Consider the following 25,430-nt stretch of genomic DNA (forward strand, 5'->3'; position numbering starts at 1 on the left):
GGAGATGTAGAGACTGGTGTCATCTGAGTACTGGTGTCACTTCAGACCATATTGTCCCCACCAGCTGTCCCTGTGTCCCAGGTTGAATAATACAGGGGAGAGGACTGAGCTTTATGGGACTCTTCAAGTGAGGGCTCTACCGCTGCCAGATGTGCTCGCTCTCCATGTCTGACTCAATTCCACTGGCTGCCAGTTCCTGACTTCCTCTTTGAGCCAGGAACCAGATGTGGGGAGGTGAAAAGTCAGGCCAGGGTGGAGTGAGCCAGCAAATCTTACAGTAAAGAAGGGAGGCAAATTAGGGGCAGTGGCCAAGAGGGACGGACAGACAGGATAAGGCTGGTGAGCTGATCAGTATGGGGTCAGAGTGATAGACCAGGTGAACGCTGCACAGTTTTTCTATCCCTGTGCCACCTCTCAATCTGTGTTTTCACACAAAACTGTCGTATTACACACCATTCTAACTTTGACACCTCCTCCCTACCACTCACCACTGAAGGGATAAGGACCTCAAACAGGATAGGACATAATGTCCATTCTAAAGGCCTGATCCTCAAAGGTGTTGAGCATCCACAACTTTCAGCGATGTCAACAGAAGCTGTGGATGTCCATTCCTGCCCAAGGAAGGCCATACATGTGAGGCAGATTAAATGCAAACTTCCTGCTCTTATCACTTGGATTTGAGTGTCAAATCCACACCACATACTGGTGAAAAACACCACTGTCAAATGAGTCCACCATCAAACAAAATGTACAAGAGCGGTGAAAAACAATTGTAACATACACACTAGAGGTGATTTTACTGTTCACTTGGAATTGCAATACAAATATTTTGAAATAAAGAAAACAAAATGACCCTATCAATTCAAATACATAAAAATGAATGAATACTAGCTAAATTGGCTCAATTTTCTCAAAACATTTTTATTATAAAAGTATAAAACAATTTTCTTAAGACAAAATTTAACAAAAAACTATTTTCTGTTAGCTTACCTGGACTACCTTGGTGAGGAGAATTCTTATTCAACTGGGTGGCTTTTTTAGGTTTTGTTTTGCTTTTTGCTTTTGTTTCACTTTGTTTTGTTCTTTTTTGCAAACAAGTAGTCTTCAGTGTTTTTACAGCAGTGGCTACTACAGAAACTATATCTTTTGTACTTCTTATCTTGGAGGGTGGACAAAATGAACAAACTGAAAATAATACTACAATGAACAGTAAATGATTAAAGGTTTATAATACAAAAAATAGTGTAAAAAGGAAGACAAGTTTAAATATTGTTGTATAAGAAAGGGATGAAAACAACACAAGGATGAGAATAAGTAAAATGATAGGCTGGAACATCTGGGAAAGTAAATACAAAGACACAGAGAACGGTTAATTAATAAAAAGGAAAGCTCAACATTTCAACAGAATAAGCAGTGAAGCAGGATCTAATCCTGTAAAGGTGCTATGTGCTGAACTCACACTGGCTTCAGTGGGAGGTCTGCATGCAGAATGCCTGCAGGGCTATGCCCCCAAATTACTGATTTAAATACCGTATTTGTTTGTTTGTTTAGAAAATACTAAGTTATCAATTACACTTACACAGTGTGAGCCCGTCCTTCAAATGCTCCATGCACAGGTCTCCTTTTAAATTAATGGGAGTATCTACTGTGCAAAGCAATTGGCTAGGCGGCAGAACAGCTGAAAAGGATCTGGGGTTTATAGTTAAGGTGACCAGAAAGCAAGTGTGAAAAATCGGGACAGGGAGTGTGGGGGGATGGGGTGGGTAACAGAAGTCTATATAAGAAAAAGACCCAAAAATCGGGACTGTGCCTATAAAATCGGGACATCTGGTCACCCTATTTATAGTGGATCACAAATTGAATATGAGTCAACAGTGTGATGCAGCTGTGAATAAAGCTAACAACATTCTTGGGTGTATTAACAGGAGTGCTGGATGTAAGTCATGGGAAGTACTTGTCTCACTCTACTCGGCACTGGTGAGGCTTCAGCTGGAGTACTGTGACCAGTTCTTGGCACCACACTTTCAGAAAGATGTGGACAAACTGGAGAGTGTCCAGAGGAGAACAACATAAACAATAAAAGGTTTAGAAACTGACCTATGAGGAAAGGATAAAAAAAACTTGGCATGTTTCGTCTTGAGAAAAGAAGACTGGGGGAGGAGGGACCTGATAACATACTTTAAATATGTTAAGGGCTGTTATAAAGGGGATCGTGATCAATTATTCTCCACATCCATTGATGGTAGAATGAGAAGTAATAGGCTTAATCTGCAGCAAGGGAGATTTAGGTTAGATATCAGGAAAAAAATTTCTATCTATAAGGGTAGTTAAGCTCTGGAACAGGCATCCAAGGGAGGCTGTGGGATCCCCATTACTGAATTTTTTAAAGAACAGGTTGGACAAACACCTGTCAGCAATGGTCTAGGTTTACTTGGTCCTGCCTTAGTGCAGGGGGTAGGATTTAACTCTTTGAAGTCCCTTCCAGCCCTACAATTTTATGATTCTATAATTATAAATGCCAGATCGGGCCCATAATCTGCATGAAAATATGGTATAATGTCTTTTCCTTTTGTTAAAAGATGCAATGCACTCTGTCACACTTTGATTTTATAGAGTGCACTTATAGCAATTGCCTGTGTCTGTGATTTTCAGATACAAGGGAACAAACAATCAAATTAATCAACATATAAGTAAGAAAAAATAGCTTTCAGCTTCACCTGGCAATAATTCTTACTGTAGGGCTAGAAGTACTTACAAAGTTAATATAACCTAATACGAGACTTACTACGAAGTCTGGAGAAGTTTAGGACCAATAGCAACATTTGAAGTTACTCATGTTAAGATAAGGGTAATTAAATATTATTTTTCAGGACATAAGATGATATTCAGAGGGGTCAGGAAGGCATTATCTCCCTGAATTCAGCATGGCACAACACTGCATGTAATATGGAGTTTTGTTGTTTTTTGTTTCTTTTCCTTGCACTGCAGCATAGGCTTGAGTCACTTTATGATATATGCAATATACCATACTTCATTAACCATCTGATCTGTTCAAACACTTGCTATACTCTATTATACAGTTTCTTTTTGGTCATCACCCAGATTACACTTCCATTTCACTCCCTCAGGCCAAAGAACTTTTGTGCACTGACATTATTGGTGATGTCAGAAGAACTCTGGCAAACACTGCTGCAAAGCTAGAATGTTCTGTCTCCCACAATAATTGTATCTACAGTATTTTGTTTATTTATTTTTTAATGCTGAGAAGCCTGGTTCTACAACCCTTCCTTATGTGAAAAGTCATTACTCACATGAGTAGCCCAATTGATTCCATTAGGAGGATCAAATGCCATGTGATGGACTGGGGGATTTAAAATTAAAATCACAAATATTTTCGAACCAAAAACTTTGCTCATCAGATTATAATAATTTTAATGCATTGTAGAAAAAATTAAAGGCTTAAACTATTTGGCAGTGTCTTTTTACCTCGCAGCTGTAATAAGTAAAAAACTACCTGACTCACTGACAAAGGTTCATCTGCACTTCGGTCATCTGATGACTTTGGAACTTCTAGTCTGTCGATGAAAGTCTGGAGTTCTTTCCTAAATGCCTTCATCTGTGCATTGATTCGATAAAGAAGCTCATGCTCCCGAATCCTACTGCCATCATCTTCTTCATCCATGAGTCCAAACAGATCCCCATTGGCCACATAAATTCTTGCCTCCGTTATGATGGTACTCGTATCAGAAATCAGGCGATCTATCGTTTTGCCCAGTCGCTCGGCTTCAGAGCGGATGTCCTTCATCTGCTGCCGATCTGTGAAGCTCTTCTGCCACCCAGTCGATGTAGGATAAAAAGACCTAGTGGGAGTCAGGCACCGGATATTGCGTACCTCCTCAGAGTCGCTTTCCCCTCCAATGGGACCTTCCCTTTTGCGGTGGGGAGGGCGGGAATCATCATCACTTTCTTTTTTCCCTGCATCACTTTCAGCATCACTGTCTCTGGGGCTGCCCCGGATCCCGAGGTGAGAGGCCAAGTCATAGCGCTGCATGTTGGACATTAACACTCTGTTTTCATACTGAAGTTGCATGACTTTGCCACTGAGCTCATTGATTTGCATTCGGGCAGCTTTTAGCTCTTCTTGCAGTGCTTCTGTCTTAGCATTATCATGGTGCCTTGAGCTCTCATGGGTGCCAGACTTGTATTTGTATTTGTTTAGCTCTGTTGTGATGCGCTTGTTTTGTTCCTCCAGGTCAGACAAGTTTCTCCTCAGCAATTCTGTCTCATCTTCAACTAGCTGCAAATGCTGCCGTAACTCAGAGAGAGATTCACTCTGTTCCCCCATGAGGGGATTTGCTGTTCCTGAGAAATCATCTCCTCTTAAATCATCAAGCTCTGCTTTCAGTCCTCTATTTTCTACTTCCAGTTCTACTATTTTCCTTCCAAGGATGTTGGCTTCTTCCTCTACTAATCTCAATCTAAGCTTGAGTTCTGCCTCCCTTGTGGTAGGTGGTCCTCCAGCTTCACCTTTCGGTAAGGGACTGTCTAGATCCCCATAAAATGATCTATATTTTTGAAGCTCATGTTCAAATCTGTCTTTCTCCTTATCAATTTTAGCCATTTTTTTCCTCATAAGGGCAGCTTCTTCTTTAACAAACTGCAACTGGCATTTCAGATCTTCATTGTCCTCCTTAAAAAAAAATGAAAATAATTTTATGTCAATAAAGAGAGCACCACTTGAAATCAAATACAGCTTTAAATCAAAAGGTTAACAATAAAAGCAATATACCATCAGAAGTTAAAATGTGATTATAACAATTATTTTTCTACATCTGAAGATGAGATTAAGACAAAAAAGCCTTCTTTCTTTGCTATGAAAGCCTGAACTGCTTCCAGAAAACATGTGTTTCCAGCATCCTTTCATGAAAGACTAAGATTTTATTGGCTCATGATGTGTGGAAAGTGAAAAGAAAGTGAGAGGATACTTTCTAAGCTTCATACCCAAAAGGCTGAAAAACCAAAATTGAAAGTCAGTTAAATAAGGCAACATATACAGAAAACAGTCTCAAAGTCTGCAACCAAAGGGCCAAGTCCCGGAGTCCTGGTCAGATAAAAGTCTTGTTGACTTCAATGGGAGTTTTGCCTTTCATCCGGATCCTACAAATTGGACTTCTGAGCCCATGCAGCACCCTACTGCAGTCAATGCACAGGTCCACTTGTACTGTTCTCAGTGCAGGATTGGGTCAGTTGTCAAGACTACAGATTTGGGCCCAAGATCCCTATATCCTATACAGCAGTATGATATAATACTAAACATCAAAACTAACAACAAAAACAAAGGGCCAGATCCTCAGTTCATGTAAATTGGTGTAGCTCCACTGAAGCCTCAAGCTGAGGATCTGGGTTGTTATTACTTCAACATACCTCAGTGGGTGTCTGCTGTGACTTTTTTTCTGATTTTTGCAAGTCTTTGCTCCCTCTTCTTTTCAACGACAGCTACAAAAGAGTGAGATACATTGAACATGTCACTAAGCATGTATCTAATTCAATCCCCTTTTCTAATACATATCAAATCACATACAATTATTGGACTGCTTCTTCTAATTCCTGTAATATCACAAACAAGGGAAATAATTCTATCTTAAAATAACACAACAGAAATGCTATATAAGGCATCGTAAAATAGTAACCACTCTTGGTTGAATTTTCAATATTCAGACATCAAATAATAAATGCTTAGAACATCCCCATGAGGCAGGTAAAAAACTTATTATAACTCATATTGTACAAATAGGTAAACTGAGGCAAGGAGTGACATCCTGGCTTCACTGAAGTCAATGAAGTTTTGCCATTAAGGTCGATAGGACTAGGATTTCACCCTGGGATCTTAAGTGACTTCTGCCCAAGGCCAAAGAAGGAATCAGAAACAGGCAGTCCCCAGAGATCAGGAAATTAGGCCTCCCTGCTTTCATTAGAAAAAAAAAATTAACACTAGAGCTGGTGAAATAATTTGTTATGAATCAGTTATCTGATGGGCTTAGTCCTCTTTTCTGTTCACTGCTTGTTTGCAAACCAATCCTGATGTCTGTGAAAGTATTAATTAGTCACAGGGATTAACCAAATTGCCTACCTGGCCAATTTTCAAGTAGCAGTGTTTGCAAATGGTTCACTATTCACAGAGTAGGATGGGTCACCAAAGTCACATGATATTGTTTTCTTCTGGCAGATTAGATAACTGGAAGCTTTTAAATACAAGAATCATAGAAATGTAGGCCTGGAAGGAACCTCAATAGGTCATCTAGTCCAGTCCCCTGTACTGAGGCAGAACTAAGGTCTGGTCTACACTACAGAGTTAGGTCGATGCAAGGCAGCTTACGTCAACCTAACTATGGAAGTGTCCACACTTAAATTTTGCTCCCACCAAGGTAACTGCCCCACTACATGGACTTAATAACTCCACCTCCATGAGTGATGCAAAGTCAAGGCTGATGTAATTAGGTTGATGCAGTATCAGTGTAGACACTGCATCGCTTATGTCGACAGTTACTGGCATCCACAATGCCCCACACTGACAGTATAATACATACAAGCACTCCTGGTGAGGACGCACACCACTGACACAAGGAGCAAAGTAGACATGCACAAGTGATGTAATTACTGCAGCAGCTGTATCCCAAGGTAAGTTAAGTCAACTTAATTCTGAAGTGCAGACATGGCCTAAGTATTATCTAGACCAGGGGTTCTCAACCTTTTTCTTTCTGAGCCCATTCCCCACACCAGCAGCATTCAATAAAAACACCATGGCCCACCAGTGCCAAAACTGCTTTTCTGCATATAAAAGCCAGGGCCAGCATTAGTGGATAGCAAGCAAAGCAGTTGCCTGAGGCCCCATGCCACAGGGGCCCCCACAAAGCTACACTGCTTCAGCTTCAGACCCGAGGGGTAGGGCTCAGGGCCCTGCGCTTCAACCCCAGGTGGTAGGCCTTTGACTTTCTGCCCTGGGCCACAGTAAGTCTAATTCTGGCCCTCTTTGGCAGACCCCCTGAAACCTGCCTGCAGCCCACTAGGGGGACCCTGGTTGAGAATCACTGATCTAGACCATACCTGACAGGTATTTGTCTAACCTGTTCTTAAAAACCTCCAATGATCCAATGATGGAGATTCCACAATATCGCTAGGCAATTTGTTCTAGTGCTTAATTATCTTTACAGTTACGAAGTTTTTGCTAATGTCTAACCTATATCTCCCTTGCTACAATTTAAGGTCATTACATTTTTTCCTGTCCTCAGTGGTTAAGGAGCACAATTTATCACATTTGTCTTTAAATCAGCCTTTTACATGTTTGAAGGCTGTTATTATGTCTCCTTTCAGTCTTCTCTTCTCCAGACTAAACAAACCCAATTTTTTCAATCTTTCCTTGTAAGACATATTTGCTAGACCTTTAATCATTTTTGTTGCTCTCCTATGGACTTTCCCCAATTTGTCCACATCTTTAGCAAAGTGTAGTGCCCAGAACTGGACACAGTACTCCAAATGAGCCTTTTAAGTGCTGAGTAGAGTGGAGTCTTACTGACAACACTCCAGCTAATACATCCCAGAATGATGTTTGCTTTTTCTGCAACAGTGTTACATTGACACATATTTAGTTTGTGACCCACTATACTCACAGATCCTTTTCTGCAGTACTCCTTCCTAGGCAGTCATTTCCCATTTTGCATGTGTGCAACTGATTGTTCTTTCTTAAGTTGTGTATTTTGCATTTGTCCTTATTGAATTTTATTCTGTTTATTTCAGATCATTTCTCCAGTTTGTTAAGAATTATAAACCTGTCCTCCAAAATGCTTGCAATCCCTCCCAGTTTGGTATCATCCACAAACTCTATAAGCATACTCTCTATACCATTATCTAAATCATTTATGAAGATATTGAACAGAACCAGACACAGGACAAATCCCTGCGGAACCCCACTCAATATGCCTTTCCAGCTTGAGTGTGAACCATTGATCACTACTCTCTGACTATGCCTGCCCTCCCTCTGAGAACATTCTCCTCTCTGGCACAAAGAGCCTCAGTGGCAGAGAGAGGAGAAATATGCACTTCCCTACACCCAAGGCCGGCTCCAGGCACCAGCCCATCAAGCAGCTGCTTGGGGCGGCCAACGGTGAGGAGCAGAACATCTGGGTCTTTGGCAGCAATTCGGCGGCAGGTCCCTCAGTCCCTCTTGGAGGGCAGAATTAGCCGCTGAATTGCTGCCGAAGACTGAAGTAGCGGCTGTAGAGCTGCAGATCGCGATCACGGCTTTTTTTTCTTCTTCTTCTTTTTGCTGCTTGGGGCGGCAAAAACCCTGGAGCCAGCCCTGCCTACACCACTGGGTGGAGAATCCAGACACTACCCAAAATCAAAGCTAGCTTTGTTCTGTTTGAAGTCTGTACCACATAACGGATCAGGAAACAATGGATCACTATGTTGTATGCAGAAACCCTGTGCATGACTCTACCTACGGGTCCCTTTCATTCACCACCACAGCAGTCCCATAACAAATAAGATCCACACAGTGCAGTGTAGCAAAACTAAAGACAATGACATGTAAGTGTCAGCAGTAACTAGAAACAAGCCCAAGGGGGCTCAGGTTCAGGGGTCCAGTTTGAGCCCACTACAGAATCAGGCATGACTCACGAAGTCCAGATCAATATATATGGCCAAAATTCGGAGTGGAGAGTGGGCAGGCTAAGACCTGGCATTACACTTACACTTTCGAACTATCTCTTGCAGAAAAACTAAGGCAAATGTTCAGATTAGTGGATTCAAGGATGGATAAAGAAATGGACCTTGAGAGGTTCAGCTTCACATTAAGTTTTATCAAAGGAAAGTCCCCACAAACAAACAGATTGCATTAATACTAAAAACCTTCACATAACAGATCCTTGCCAATGCTGCCCATTGATAAAATACTAGGGGTACAAAAATACAGTTCTTTTTCATCACCTAATCTCATCTTTTCCATCTCCCTGAGCTCAGCACCTCTCCAGATATACAGAAGTTCTGAAATGCTGAGCTCCAACTTCTCCACTAAGCCTTCCAGCTCCTAATTAAAGACAAGGGCTGTCTGACAATATTCTCACAACAAATAAACTGGCCAAAAAAACCCTCATCCAATTTTTCTAGGTTTGAGAAATGCTATAAACATGTTTACTCTTGCCTCAAAGTTTTAACAAACATTACAGTTATTTTTGGTAGCCAGGATACTAACATTTGAATAACAACAACTTGCCTTTATATATTGCCTTTCATTCTGCTCTTCTCAAATTTTAACTATACCCAATGCTCATATTGTCCTCTACTGAAATGAAGCAGCTGTTTAATAGCACACAGCAACATTATATAATTTTATAGCAGAAAGCAACAAAGAATACCACATATACAATTAAAATTAGAGGAGTGATTTGAGTAATTAGATTGTGCCCAATTGGAATTTGGGTGGGACACTGGGGTTATCACTCATTCTCCTGTGAAAAGTACCATGGGGAACTTAATGACCACAGGAGGTCAAAACCTCAGTTTTATATCTTCTCTGAACATAAGAACGGTCATACTGGGTCAGACCAAAGGACCATCTAGCCCACTATCCTATCTCCCAACAGTGGCCACTGCCAGGTGTCCCAAAGAGACTGAACAGAACAGGTAATCATCGCGTGATCCAAAGCTGACCTCTTCAAAAAACACAGTGCGCCCTAATAACATGTCAGAACATTGATCCAATATGGATGCTGAAGAGAGAATGTCATCTAGTGACTATCGAACACTATATCCTGCAGTCCCTGAATAATAAATTCAACAGGATTTTTCAGTGGTATAGATAGCAATTTAGAATGTCTACACATACCTGCCATCATTTTATCTTCATATTTCATACTTTTAAAAAACATGGATCCTATTTTCAAGGTGTGAAATTATCTACTGCTGCTAACAGATATTTTAATTAATGGAAACTGAACATAAAATATTTAGGGACTGAATAAAAAACATTGGACAAACTAAATATGTCCTCCCTCTCCATGGAATCAGATTCCTCATATTATCTTTCTTTGGGCCCCAAATGGAAGGAGAGAAAGACCTTGAGGGAAGCACCTCACGGTGACAAAGAGTTGTGATTTAGGGTCAGGAAGCAGAGAGAGTGTTTTGGGTAAAAGAGGAGATAGGCTAGGATTGAAAGAAGTGAGAGAAAATACAGAAGGGCAAAACAAAAAAAGGAAAAATACATTTAAGAGCAAGGCAAATAAAAAACAAAAAATAGAGACGCTTGGAGCCTGATTTTCAGACTATGACCTCCATTTGGCACATATATGATTTTATGAATATACACTATGTATGCACTTTTGGTGCACTAACACCTGACAAGATAGATTATAGATTTTGTCACTTCCATGTGCAGAATTTTTATGTGCAAAATCTATCTGTCCACAATAGTTATGCATATGAATTCCTTTAGGATATATTTCTCTACTTGTCTCCATTCTTTTCTTTTGGCTTGATTACATCACCACAAGATGTAATGCAGCAACATCCAAATCACACCCACAACTGCTTCTCAACTGCAGTAACAGACCTAGCACCAATATTTCAAAGCTGGTTTCGAACATTATTGGTCTAAAATGTAATTTTTTTTGCCCAAAAGTATTTTTTACTCAATAATTTGAAAACTACTCAATATTTTTGTGCATTCTTATAGCAAGAACAAAATATTTCCCTAAAACAACAAATATTATTGTTTATAGGGAATTAACAATATGTCTATTTCTAATGAAAGTATTAAACCAGTTGAACTTTTTTTTAACATGTCCCTCAAGATTTTTCAAGTGTACTTTAGCTAAAGCGTAGTCAGGGACTGTTACACAAAACTAACATCATTTAGAAAATCTACCATTGTATTTAACCATTATGATCCAAAAAGATGACAAACTACATAAATAATTCATTTAGTTTGAAGATCAATTTAGTATACTTTGATTTTTTAAATGTGTTTGTCAGACAGGTTTACAATGATTAAGGATATTTCCGAAATATCTGATGAAACAAATTATGTATCTGAAATGGAAAAGACTGAGATATGATCTACCAAATGTTGACTACACCGAGGATTTTATGGAACTCCCACTAGCGATTAGCAACTCCACCAGAATTAGCAACAGTGGGAGCACTAAACTGGCTGTCAGCATTTCTACAGGCTGCTGAGTAACCCTGCTCAGAGCAAGTCTAGAAGACATGGAGGTAAAACTTCACCACTCTACCAGGGCTGAGCATCTGAAGCCAACCACATGAGAAACCACCATAACACAGAGGGATCTTTACCCCTGCCCCCATCTTCAGCCAGCACAGATGTCATGGCCAGGGAAAAAAGAACGCAGCTGTTGTAATAACTTGGAGCCACTGCAAGTTAGAGCTGGCTTTAAGCCGTCTTTGTACTCCTCGATATTGGTACATCTGTGTACCATCCTGGTCTCTAGCCTACTCTAATTTGCACTTACTGACCAGCCTCGCACAGAGTTGCCCCAAGTTCAGGGAAATGCAAAGCTGGTTAAAGTCACCTTTGCACCCTTCCCCCAACTCCTGACTTGCTTTGAGCACTTCTTGCCAGACCCTAGGATCTGACCCTGAATAGACACGAGAATTGAAATAATCACTTTACTATCACCTATTAAAAAAATTAAATGAACAGGTATTAGAAACTGAATGGATCCTCTCCAGGCTGGTGACTGAAAATATATTCTACCCTCAAAATAATATGTTTTAAAATATCCATTTCATTCCTAAAGTTTATCAGCCTTCCAAGACAAGGGCTACACTCCTAACAAACTATCTCAATCACCATGCTGGGCAACCTACCAGCAACACACCCAGGGCACCTGATTTGTCTCTGATAAGCACAAGCATACATATCCTACCAATCCAGTGTTCTGCCCAGCCTACTCCAAGGGCAATGTCCTGTGTATTTCAGTACCTTGCCTGCTCATAAGAATGAAGCAGGGAGGTAGCACAGAGGGATATTAAGAAATGCAAGTGAATATTCATACCCAGAAACTGAACAGAAATTTGCTAGGTCTGGTTATAGCCCTAACAGCCCTATCAGTGTCCTCTTAATATTAAAAATGGCATGTGTTACACTCATTACTGGAGAAGAATATAGAATGCAGGCATCCTTCACCAGGAAAAGATAAGTAGCTCAATGTAGTCATTTAAACTAGTTGAAGCCAATATCCCACTTCAGAAGAAGGGGGCATGGGGTTTCTTCAGCTATTTATATTTTACATGTGCTTTGTTTTAAATTATTTTATTTATCATTTTCAGATTCATTCATATCTGACTATCATAGTCACCTGTTGATTAAATTGAGAAAATTTCAAAAGGAGAAAATATACAGCAAAATTTACAATCTATCTAACAAAGCCCTCAGAACATTTTGGGCCAGTCACACAAACAGCTAAATTATCGCTCATAAAATAAGCAAAGATAGTAGACATGCAAAAAAAATTCTATTGTTAGTGTGAAATGAAATAGCATACCAACACCTAGCATACTTTCATTTGCATTTTATCTGCTTTTTCACAAACTGATGCAAAAACTCAGAGAAATGAGACATGAAAGTCAGCTTTACCAACCTCTGTACATGTGCTGGCCATGCAGCATACCCAATTCTGATTTCTGTTGCTTGTGACTATGTACTTTCTGATCAAGCAGAGTTCAGCACAGTAGTGGAAGCAAAGTGTTCTTTCCTTTGAGATGCTAAACCCCTTGTAACTGACCACCAAACCTTTCAACTGATCAAGAACTGGTGATTAAATTCAAAGAAAGATACATCTAACCATACTCAACTGAACCAGATTAAGGTTGAAGGTCACCAAACACAGTCCTCTAATCCTGGAGTGCACAGCCGAATTTCAGAGTGCAGTGACTCCTTTGAAATGAAATGCCTGGCTCAGGGCACTTGGTAGAACAGAGACTATGGTAAACTTGTTTCTTTGTGCTCTCCCAGTCTGTCTGTTGTATCTACCTGTTGTCTCTTGTCTTAAAGCATAAGATCTGTGGGACAGAGACTGTCTTTTTATCGTGTGTTTGTATACTGCCTGTCAAACCCACTGTGCAGGAGGAATACAGCCTCAGAGATGCACAATGCTGCTTTGTCAAAACTACGCAAGGTGGCTGGTTGGTGAATTTATGTAGTTATAGATCCACCGACCTTGCAGCGACTCAAAAAGAACCATCTGCGCTATATTTGTACAGCATTAAGAAGCCTCAGCCCACATTGGGGCCTTTGGACACCATCATGACACAAATACATACATAATAAAATAATAAATAAAATAAAATAAAATACAATACAATAATACATATATTAATATATAATTAATAATAGGATAGAACAAGAAGCTCTGTTCCATGGCTTCCTACAACACACACAGACACACACAGTAAAACTGCCTGAGATCCACCATGTTCAGGGCCAATGGGAGATCAGGCAGATCTGTAGATAGATCTTACAGTTGTCTGCAGACCTCTGCACAAGAAGGCCAGTAGAGCTGAATCCTCCAATGCTGGCAATTGGATCTAGATAATTTTCCACAAACCAAAAAAATATGAAATATATAGAGACTTTGAAGGAGGGGCTTTTCATCAGTGTTGTTTGCTCCCTTTATTTGCTTCTCTTTATTTTCTGTTCCATATTGAGAGTCTAATGAAGGCATAGTCTGTTGAACTTCAAGCCACAGTACGTCTCAGGCCTAACAGCACCTCCTAGATAGGCCTGGATATGAATCCTTGCCTGCTCACCAGATTCTGTCCCTGCTGGTCCTGACAGCTGGACAGAGGGGAACTCCTTATCATGTGGGAATTGGAAAGAAGTAGGTCTCACCTCTTGATTCAACCTTCCACACTGTGCACAGAGGGACTACAAGGGGACACTGCTTGCCTATGGAAAGAGCCATCTCTCTCCTGAATTGACAACAATCACCACCCATTTGTTGCCTGATCCTAAGGAGGGGATGGCTGTTTCTTTTTCTTCCTGTCTTCTCTGCTGTCCGTGCTTGGTTTGGGGGGCATTGATTTGGCAAAATGAACAGCTAGGAATATTTTCCATCATAAAACAAAAGGGAATAAAACAAGCTGGTTTTGTAATGTGCAATTTCCCCACATGTTTAAGCTAATCAAGACAGTGCGTCAGACTCTCCAGAGCATAGTAGGTAGTTTGTCCTGCTGCATCAGTGTAATCCTGCTACTATCCAATAAAGTCATTGCAGTGGAAAACAGGGGTTGGCAGCTGCTGGCACAGTGAGTTCAGGGGGCATAGTACAGGAAAACAAAGTACTGTCAGGTGCAAAAAGATGTCACACTGATCCTCATCTTCCTACCTAGTGCAAAACAGATGCGTATTAGCAGTGGTACTTTCAGTCTTAAGGATAATCTAAGATACCATGTAAAGGGCTCCCCTAGCTATTTTTGACAATAGGCAGCTCAGTGTAGAGATCTTGCTTACTGATAATGCACTACAAACCTAGATACCCTAAGCAATCATCTGGCTTCTCACCTATTACCACAAAGGTCACTGAAAAGGCAAATCACTTGCAAAATAGTGCAGTAGCACTCATCAAAATATCTCTCTCCACATCACCAGTGATCTGCCTTAGAGTGATACAATGTATGCAAAGGCAGACACATGGTACAGGCTAAGTCTATATACAGTACACTATTATAATGTGGAATTAGGAACAGACACATGTAACAGGGCACCTGGCAGAACCTGAATACTGCAGAAAAAAAGGGGGGGGGCTTTAGAATGCAGTGTGTTTAAACTTGAAACAAAAAGATGGGTTTGATATCAGACTACGTTGCCAACTCACCATTTCCATCAAATCTCCACAGAGAGTTCCTGATTATGTAGCACTGCCATGCATACCGTGTAGAGAAAGCAGTCACTCCTAAAATGGAATTCACTGTGGAGACTTTGTGGACTAGTGGGAGTGTTCTTGTATGGCATATCCATTGCTTTCTGTGCTTATTTACAGTTACTGGCCAGGATGCAAAGGCATGTTTGATGCCTGACCTTGTATCCCAAGTGTCCGGATGCTCTACAGTTCAGTATACAGTTATGACTAGCCGTTCTAATGAGAGAGGGATCCCACGTGCTCTCCCAACAACTCAGCTACTGCATATGTGACATAGCTGCATCATAGCTAGACCGGTATCACTATGACACTGATAGGTGGGGACCGACTTAGGGAGACACCAAACAGACAGCGTAACCGAGACGGTAATTGTAAGAACTGAAACCAACAACAGACAAGATTCAGAATTGTGCTGCTACCAAAGCATCACATCCTCCATCATGTACTGTGCACTAAATAGCAGTCATGTTATTTTACTTGTTGGGTTGAAGAAGTTCCATAGTGGAGTTGTTTGTAGCAAGAGGTGGTCAGGTCTGAGAAAACGCATGTCATCTGTATTCCTTCCACAGGCTCTTCTTGTAAACTCTTTTTTTGTATACTCAGTTTTTAAAAAAATCATCAGTAGACCAGGTTTGAATGCTCATCACCTGCTGATGAGAACCAGCTTGTGTTCATGCAACTCTGTTTATTCCATCACAGTAGAGACTGCAGCACAGCATGCATACAATACTCAAGTACTCTGACCACAACATAAATTATAGATCACTGTGAAAGCACATGCATGTGCATACTGATACAAAGTACATCACGTTAACTTGCCTGTGCTAAACAATTCCCTCTTCTGCATAAAAAAAGTACACAGATATGCAATGGCTGGCCTAGACGACAGCAGATGTACCAAGACAACCAGAGAAAGAGCTTAGCACAAAACATATGCGCTATCCCTGGTCACTTCACTCCTAATGTGGTCACCATACAACTGCTACTTCTCACTGTAGATGGTGCACTATAAGAGAAACCCATCAGTGGTCAACCAACACGGTCTGATGAATGGTCTGTGCCTGTCACATCACTGGACCTGGGTTTCCCACCCCTCAGGGAAAATCCTGCAACCCTCTATGGAACTGTATCAAGATCCTTACACCCAGCTTTGATGCTGAGGCTCAATGCAGAGTCACATGGAGCACTTTGACCACTCAAAACAAACAGTTTGTCATTGATCCTGTTGAGGAACCACCAGGTTTTATGTCAGAAAGACAGGTGCAGATTGAATCGCATTAGGACATCTCATGGGAGATGTAAACAAACCCTCTTCAAATGGAAAACGAGGCAAACCCCTGTATGTGATTGTGGTCACCAGGCACAAACCATAGAGCACATCACATCTGAATGTCCCCTTCATTCTTTTGCTGAGGGCCTGAAGGCACTCTGCTGGCTATCAAACTTAGATATAAATGTGTAGTTGCTGCTATCTACCCAAGCCATACGAAAGAAGAAGTAGTTCAAAACAGAGCCTAGCACATTGCCACTAGTGCACTGTCTCTAATAAATCACTTAACTGGAAATCCAAACTGCTAGTACCAGTCAAAATTAAAAAGGTTTAGTCAAGCCTGTAACACCATATGCTTCTGGTAATTAGGTTGCCATGATGGTCATCATCAGTCACACTCTAGATGTATGCACACCAGTCCCTATTACAGGCAATAGTGATGGGAGCAGGTGCATAGCAAATGAAAGCATTCATCCATGACCTAAACAAGCATCCATAACATGTACTTATCATCCTAAACTGGGTTTAATATTGAAATAGCTAAATTCATTAATATAATGATACAATTATGAACAAATAAGGCAATATGGAAAGGATAGCCACAAGTTTCTCTAACATACCTCCATATGTGCTGCCATCACTACTGAATTTTCACATAATATATAAAAGCATTTCCACAGAACTAAAGACTTTTTTTTTTAATTGGTCCAATAGGCTAAACTTACTTTGTTACTTCTTAACAATGGATGCAGTGTTTGGCACTCTGATTACCTGGATCTACTAAGACACTGAAAATGTCAGCATTTTCTGGCTATTGATGCAGTGAATACTGTGACAAGTGGAAAACAAGCCTCCAGCTGGCAATGAACAAACACCAAAAATCCTGCCTGCAGCTTCATACCCCCAACTATTGTTGATTCCACTCAATTCAGAGTAGATGTCTGACCAATTACTGATGCAAACCCACAGCAAAGAAAAATCCACGTCTGGCCCTTGCCAGCTGACTCAGACTCACGGGGCTTCGGCTGCGGGACTGTTTCATCGTTGTGTAGACTTCTGGGCTTGGGCTGGAGCCTGGAATTCTGCAGGATGGGAGGGTCCCAGAGTTCAGGATCCAGCCCAAAGTTTTACACAGCAATGAAACAGCCATGCAGCCTGATCCCTGTGAGCCTGAGTTAGCTGACATGGGCAAGCCAAGGGTTTTTCTTTGCTGTATAGACATTACCCCAGTTACTCTATGTAATGTTCAATGACATACACTACAAATACATAATTCAACTGCACATACTCAATCACAATGCCCTAAAAGAAGAAAGGTGGGCTGTGTCATATAGTTCTGCAGTCAGTATCACAAGTACAGTTTACAAATAAAATCAGAAGTGAATGGCAAATTGCTTAGAAGGTACAGATATCATGCTAGTAATTAATGCAGAATCATTACAGAGGTGTATGCATAATTCTGTATAATTATTTATATGCAATATTACACTACAGCGTAACCAGAGAAGCTGTTTTGCATGCAGTATTCACCATTGACACATGTTTTATCCATTCTCTTTATACCTCACGAAAGAATGAAAGAACGAAAGAAAGAAAGAATGCAAGCCAGTCAGGCTACATGTAAGATATTTGCTTAAGCTTATTTTTAATTCCTAGCACATTCACACATAAATAGCTACTTCACACAAAACAGTTACTGTGGTTGCAGACCACTTTACAAAAAGCTTAGTGTATTAGGAAAAATGCCATAATGGTAGGATGGTACCAACTTCTACCCACCTCTACATGTTGGCTGTGATGAAGGTTGGCTTGGATAACGTGCCCATAATGACCTCTGCAATATCTCTGTCTAACAGATATAACCTGCTCCCCATCCAGAACAGAGGCCTACTTTCTGACAGGTGCAAAATGAGTCATTGAGGATCACAAAGTACATCCCAACTAAGGAGCCCCAAATTATAACCAATGTCCTTATCATACTTCACAAACTCTTGTTTTTATTGAGTGCATTGGAAATTAATGCAAATTACATTACCAGTTGTGTGCAACAGAACCTATAACCTGTGTTAATTTACCTTTGAAAGGGAGATTTTTTTTTTCAGCAACTACAAAAGAAAGGACTATGATTTCTGCACCAGCCAAAGACTCAAACTGTGATCATAAAGGCGGAGACCCTTTAGCACATTCCACCATATGTCATTAGTGTTCTGTGTCATTTGGCTGTAGTTTATTGAGAACGAGTATGTACAGCTGTGTCAGGTTCAGTCAGCTTACCTCATTTTGCAAGCACTGTGTAACTTACTAATGGAGGTTAGCAACCTAAAAAAGGGTCATTTTGAGGAAGTTACAGATGAGCAAGTTGTTGATCTGTTATACAGTTAACATAATAATTCCTTTATATAGTAATTGTCAGAACTTGGATTAGCTGCCTGCTGCTCATCTGCATTACTGAATGAGGTCCTGCCAATTTCCTTCACCTGATTTTGCATTCAAAATTGCACAGACGTACTCCCAGAAGGACTGAGACATGCCTCACAGAACACATCTGTATTGCGATATGCGTCTTATTCCTAGCACTGTTAGCAGGATACTGCTGAAACACAGGACAAAGCTTACCTCTGTAACAGTATATCCTATTTTCCAGCATGGGGCAATGGCAAGCAACCTAGTGTTGTGGTACTTTGCAGGAGTATGACTAGGAATGCTGGAAGCTTTGACACCACCACACGCCATTCAAAAGGATACCTGAAAAATACACTGTCAAATTCCATGTGCAAAACAAAGGGAGCTTGAAGGCTTCTTACCTGGGACCTGAGCACCTCATTTATTAGTCCCTTGTTCTGTACCGCCCTATGCTTACTAGAAGCATTGGAGAATCTGGCCTAGCAATGTGTGTTCACTGAAGAGTTGAACCTGAGACCAGGAGAAAGAAGTCCTAAAGATAGCAGTGGCCATGGATACAATAAATGACATGAAAGCCATGACAACTCCTCCTTTGATCTGACAGAGCTTGAGTTTTTTGACTGTCAGCGGCAGGTTGCAAACTCTATCTATTTTCCCAGGCTTTTCTTCAGGGGGCAGGGGGCAGTGAGGGAGTAAGTTGAACACAGTGGGTTGAGGGGTAAACAGTTTTTAACTATTATTTTTCATGGCCTTGAAGAGATTTTCAGTAACATAAAGTCTCTTTTGCAGTGTGTACTCATTCTATAAAACAATGTCTTCGTGTTGAAGAGCAATTTTTGATACATTTGGGGAAAAATATTATACTGGTGCAGAATTTACCTTTTCCAGAATACCGAAACATTTTTAAAGGATCTATAATCCTCCAGTGAGTGCCCTGGAATCCATGGTTCAGAACGACTGGAAAGTTATTACTAATAGTATTTATTTATACTGCAGAAGTGCCTAGAGCTCCCACGCTATACAGACATATGACAAAAAGAAGGCCCCTTTGTGAAGGGTTTGCAGTCTAAATAGGCAAGGTAAATGTACAGAGAATGTGCTCTGACTCCACTTCTATTATGCCCCCATCAGGTAGGGTGACCGGACAGTAAGTATGAGAAATTGGGATAGAGTGAGATGGGGTAATAGGCACCTATATAGGACAAATCCCCAAATATCGGGATTGTCCCTATAAAATCAGGACATCTGATCATCCTACCATCAGGCCCTCAACACACCACTATGCTTGGGGTTGGGGGGAGCCGTAGTGTAATGTATGCCATGCAGAGATTCCCCCTTATGTCAAGGGAATCCCTGGTGGCCTTCCTCAGCAGCCCTCTGCCCCTTTGCGTCATTGACGCAGCATGAAGGGGATGGATCTGGCCCTCTCTGTGCTGTTTCTTTGAGGATCTACACCAGTTCTATAGAAATGTGCCAAAGAAATGTTCTCTGAGATGGTTCTACATAATCCCATAGAGAATGGACACAAAGATATGTAATAAATTGAATCAATCAATATGACCAAAAAAATGACAGCAATAACAGAGATGAGACAAAAAATTCAGGTCATATTATCTGAGGAGAGTTAAGCAGAGAAAAATCACTCAAATCAGCAAAGAATCCTGTGGCACCTTATAGACTAACAGACTTTTGGAGCATGAACTTTCGTGGGTGAATACCCACTTCCTCAGATGCATGTAGTGGAAATTTCCAGGGGCAGGTATATATATGCTAGCAAGCAAGCTAGAGATAACGAGGTCAGTTCAATCAGGGAGGATGAGGCCCTATTCTAGCAGTTGAAGTGTGAAAACCAAGAGAGGAGAAACTGGTTCTGTAGTTGGCAAGCCATTCACAGTCTTTGTTCAATCCTGAGCTGATGGTGTCAAATTTGCAGATGAACTGAAGCTCAGCAGTTTCTCTTTGAAGTCTGGTCCTGAAGTTTTTTTGTTGCAGGATGGCCACCTTAAGGTCTGCTATAGTGTGGCCAGGGAGGTTGAAGTGCTCTCCTACAGGTTTTTGTATATTGCCATTCCTAATGTCTGATTTGTGTCCGTTTATCCTTTTCCGTAGAGACTGTCCAGTTTGGCCGATGTACATAGCAGAGGGGCATTGCTGGCATATGATGGCGTATATTACATTGGTGGATGTGCAGGTGAATGAACCAGTGATGGTGTGGCTGATCTGGTTAGGTCCTGTGATGGTGTCGCTGGTGTAGATATGTGGGCAGAGTTGGCATCGAGGTTTGTTGCATGGATTGGTTCCTGAGCTAAAGTTATTATGGTACGGTGTGCAGTTACTGGTGAGAATATGTTTCAGGTTGGCAGGTTGTCTGTGGGCAAGGACTGGCCTGCCACCCAAGGCCTGTGAAAGGGTGGGATCATTGTCCAGGATGGGTTGTAGATCCTTGATGATGCGTTGGAGGGGTTTTAGCTGGGGGCTGTAGGTGATGGCCAGTGGAGTCCTGTTGGTTTCTTTCTTGGGTTTGTCTTGCAGTAGGAGGCTTCTGGGTACACGTCTGGCTCTGTTGATCTGTTTCCTTATTTCCTCGTGCTGGTATTGTAGTTTTGAGAATGCTTGGTAGAGATTTTGTAGGTGTTGGTCTCTGTCTGAGGGGTTAGAGCAGATGCGGTTGTACCTCAGTGCTTGGCTGTAGACAATGGATCGTGTGATGTGTCCAGGATGGAAGCTGGAGGCATGAAGGTAGGGATAGCGGTTGGTAGGTTTTCGATATAGGGTGGTGTTAATGTGACCATCACTTATTTGCACCATGGTGTCAAGAAAGTGGACCTCCCGCATAGATTGGTCCAGGCTGAGGTTGATGGTGGGGTGGAAGCTGTTGAAATCGTGGTGGAATTTTTCCAGCGTCTCCTTCCCATGGGTCCGGTTTGTGGAAACCGGAAATCCTGGACGCCCCATCATCTCGGGTATTGGCACTCTCACTGAAGGACTGTCTGGATATATGGACTCTCTACTCAGACCCTATGCCACCAGCGCTCCCAGCTATCTCCGTGACACCACTGATTTCCTGAGGAAACTACAATGCATTGGTCACCTCCCAGAAAACACCATCCTAGCCACCATGGATGTAGAGGCTCTCTACACAAACATCCCACACACAGATGGAATACAAGCTGTCAGGAACACTATCCCTGATGATGCCACAGCACAACTGGCTGCTGAGCTCTGTGCCTTTATACTTACACACAACTATTTCAAATTTGATGACAATATATATCTCCAGATCAGTGGCATTGCTATGGGCACCCGTATGGCCCCACAATAAGCCAATATCTTTATGGCCGACCTGGAATAACGCTTCCTCAGCTCTCGTCCACTCACGCCCCTCCTCTACCTACGCTACATTGATGACATCTTCATCATCTGGACCCATGGGAAGGAGACGCTGGAAAAATTCCACCAGCTTCCACCCCACCATCAACCTCAGCCTGGGCCAATCTACACGGGAGGTCCACTTTCTTGACACCATCGTGCAAATAAGTGATGATCACATTAACATCACCCTATATCGAAAACCTACCAACCGCTATCCCTACCTTCATGCCTCCAGCTTCCATCCTGGACACATCACACGATCCATTGTCTACAGCCAAGCACTGAAGTACAACCGCATCTGCTCTAACCCCTCAGACAGAGACCAACACCTACAAAATCTCCACCAAGCATTCTCAAAACTACAATACCAGCACGAGGAAATAAGGAAACAGATCAACAGAGCCAGACGTGTACCCAGAAGCCTCCTACTGCAAGACAAACCCAAGAAAGAAACCAACAGGACTCCACTGGCCATCACCTACAGCCCCCAGCTAAAACCCCTCCAACGCATCATCAAGGATCTACAACCCATCCTGGACAATGATCCCACACTTTCACAGGCCTTGGGTGGCAGGCCAGTCCTTGCCCACAGACAACCTGCCAACCTGAAACATATTCTCACCAGTAACTGCACACCGCACCATAATAACTTTAGCTCAGGAACCAATCCATGCAACAAACCTCGATGCCAACTCTGCCCACATATCTACACCAGCGACACCATCACAGGACCTAACCAGATCAGCCACACCATCACTGGTTCATTCACCTGCACATCCACCAATGTAATATACGCCATCATATGCCAGCAATGCCCCTCTGCTATGTACATCGGCCAAACTGGACAGTCTCTACGGAAAAGGATAAACGGACACAAATCAGACATTAGGAATGGCAATATACAAAAACCTGTAGGAGAGCACTTCAACCTCCCTGGCCACACTATAGCAGACCTTAAGGTGGCCATCCTGCAACAAAAAAACTTCAGGACCAGACTTCAAAGAGAAACTGCTGAGCTTCAGTTCATCTGCAAATTTGACACCATCAGCTCAGGATTGAACAAAGACTGTGAATGGCTTGCCAACTACAGAACCAGTTTCTCCTCTCTTGGTTTTCACACTTCAACTGCTAGAATAGGGCCTCATCCTCCCTGATTGAACTGACCTCGTTATCTCTAGCTTGCTTGCTAGCATATATATACCTGCCCCTGGAAATTTCTACTACATGCATCTGAGGAAGTGGGTATTCACCCACGAAAGCTCATGCTCCAAAACATCTGTTAGTCTATAAGGTGCCACAGGATTCTTTGCTGCTTTTACAGATCCAGACTAACACGGCTACCCCTCTGATACTCAAATCAGATGAGCTATGAGAAAGGTAACACAACTGGTGTAGAGCTAGCTAAACTGGGTAGCCTCATTTTCTGACCTGGGCTTCTAAATTAGAGCATCACATTTCTCATTTGAACAGTCAAGTTGGCAACTAGAAGACTAAAGTTTGAGTGGCCATATATGGAACTGGGAGTGAAAGATTGAAAACTGGTCCCCAATGAATCCAAGAAGGGCAACTGAGACTCCTATATAGCTCTATACCTCCTTCTGGGGAGATGTGCTCAGCTCTGTCACAAGCTATCACAACGCCTACAAGAGATTAGCACATGGTAGTTGGTTTAAACTGAAGCCAAGCAAGACTGCAGTGATGCTGGTGGGAATAGGGATACACTTTAAGGAGCTAGATATATTTCCCTCTGTTTGCTAAGCTAGTACAATGCCTCAGGGCCTTAATGGAGTTATCACTAATACTGGATTTCACTACTGGATATTCAAGTGGGAACCATAGCTTAAACTATCCTCTTTTTCCTCCAGATTTCTAGGAAATCATATCCTTCCTTTAAGAGGAGGTCCTAGCAACAAAGATTCTTGCATTCATTGTCCCCACACTTGACTACTGTGACTCGCAGTACCTTGACCTAAAGGTAATGGCAATATGACAGCTCCAATTTGTGCTGAAAACAGAAGACCAGCTCTCTAGTAGAAAAAATTGCTGAAAACATGACATCAATGCTCCTCATCCTTCATTGGCTCCCACTTAACTTCTGGGGTCATTTCAAAGCCCCTTGTCTTAATCTTTGAAGCCCTCCATGCTCAGGGTCAAACTGCACTAACGACCACTGCACCATTCATGACCCATATAAACAGCTGTGTATACCAGTTTTGCTGCCTTTACCCCTGTACAAAGGAAATGGATTAGATTTACTACTCTGCCACCTCACTTGAGTCGGTATAATTCATCACTGAGTCAATGATTCTAGTAGACATCAGAAACTCTAGTGATGAGAACAGTGGTTCAAAAGAAAGTTGGTCTTCTGCTTAATACACTGAATTGGGAAGCAGGACATATGTGTTCAGTGCCTTGTTCTGCTACATATTTTCAGTGTGACCCTGCTCAAATCACTTACTCTCTCTGTGCCTCAGTTCCCCATCTGTAAAATGGGGATAATACTACTTCCTTTTTTAACTCTTTGTCTGCTTTATCTATTTCGATTGTAAGCTCTCTGGGACAGGTATTGTCTCTTTCTTTTGTACACTGCCTAACATAAAGAGGCCATGAACTCAGTTGGGACTTCTCTGCACTATCATTAAATAAATAAATAAATAAATAAATAAGCACAACCACCACCACTACATATGGAAACTTGGGGCTGCCCAAATCAATTAAAGAAAAAAAGAAAATCAGAACAATATTATCCTGGCATTAGGAAGGAAAGAAAGGCAAGCCAGTACAGTATTACTATGTCTTCAAGTTCAAACAGCTAGCAGCCTTTAATAAGGCAATGCACTGGGGCAATTTTATTCTGGTGATCACAGGTGATGATAGAATTACTTTTAAAGTATATAATTTCCCTCAGTTTTAAAAGTATCCTACTTATATTATCTTCATTATATTTGCCAATTTGTATTATTTTCTGCTAAACAGACAAAACTGCCAATATAAATTCTTTGTAAACTTGGAGACAATTTGATGACAATACACCAAGAAGCACTTGGGCAGCACTGTCACCCTGAAAAGGTCCTGTTAGCCATTTTTTGGAAGAAAATCTCCTTGTAAGAATGCATCTCTTGAGCCTGAAAAAATATCCCAGTACTATTTTACAAGTGGTTTGGAGACCATATTTTTAATGACCATCAAGCTGTTCAGTTTCCACTTGGATAAACTCAGTTTGCATCACACTGGTATATACTTCTCAACCATTTTTTTTCTGCTTGTGACACATCATTAACATCATTTTCAAAAGACTTAAAGGGAACAGCTACAATATATTTTGTTGTGGGGATTACCTTGTTTTTCAACACCACAGTTTCCTCATCTTTAAAGCACCTATATGGGGCCAAATTCTGATAACCTAGATCCTAGTGAAATCATTGGGAATATTCACAGTATAAGGTATT

At 41.5% G+C, this 25,430-nt stretch overlaps 1 protein-coding gene across 3 annotated transcripts in view; it reads right to left on the minus strand.

The window, feature by feature from the left end:
• Positions 1-25,430, minus strand: part of SOGA3 (SOGA family member 3) — a 59,995-nt gene that overhangs the window by 17,135 nt on the left and 17,430 nt on the right. For all 3 annotated transcript variants that reach the window (XM_030556262.1, XM_030556261.1, XM_030556259.1), the window contains exons 6-8: positions 5,425-5,496; positions 3,515-4,690; positions 991-1,336 (exon numbers count right to left, since the gene is read on the minus strand). In XM_030556262.1, the coding sequence (XP_030412122.1) occupies positions 1,226-1,336; positions 3,515-4,690; positions 5,425-5,496 (1,359 nt within the window). In that variant the 3' untranslated portion in view covers positions 991-1,225. The remainder of the gene's footprint in view (positions 1-990; positions 1,337-3,514; positions 4,691-5,424; positions 5,497-25,430) is intronic.

Source organism: Gopherus evgoodei, chromosome 3 (assembly GCF_007399415.2).
Source record: "Gopherus evgoodei ecotype Sinaloan lineage chromosome 3, rGopEvg1_v1.p, whole genome shotgun sequence".
In the NCBI taxonomy this organism is placed as follows: domain Eukaryota; kingdom Metazoa; phylum Chordata; order Testudines; family Testudinidae; genus Gopherus; species Gopherus evgoodei.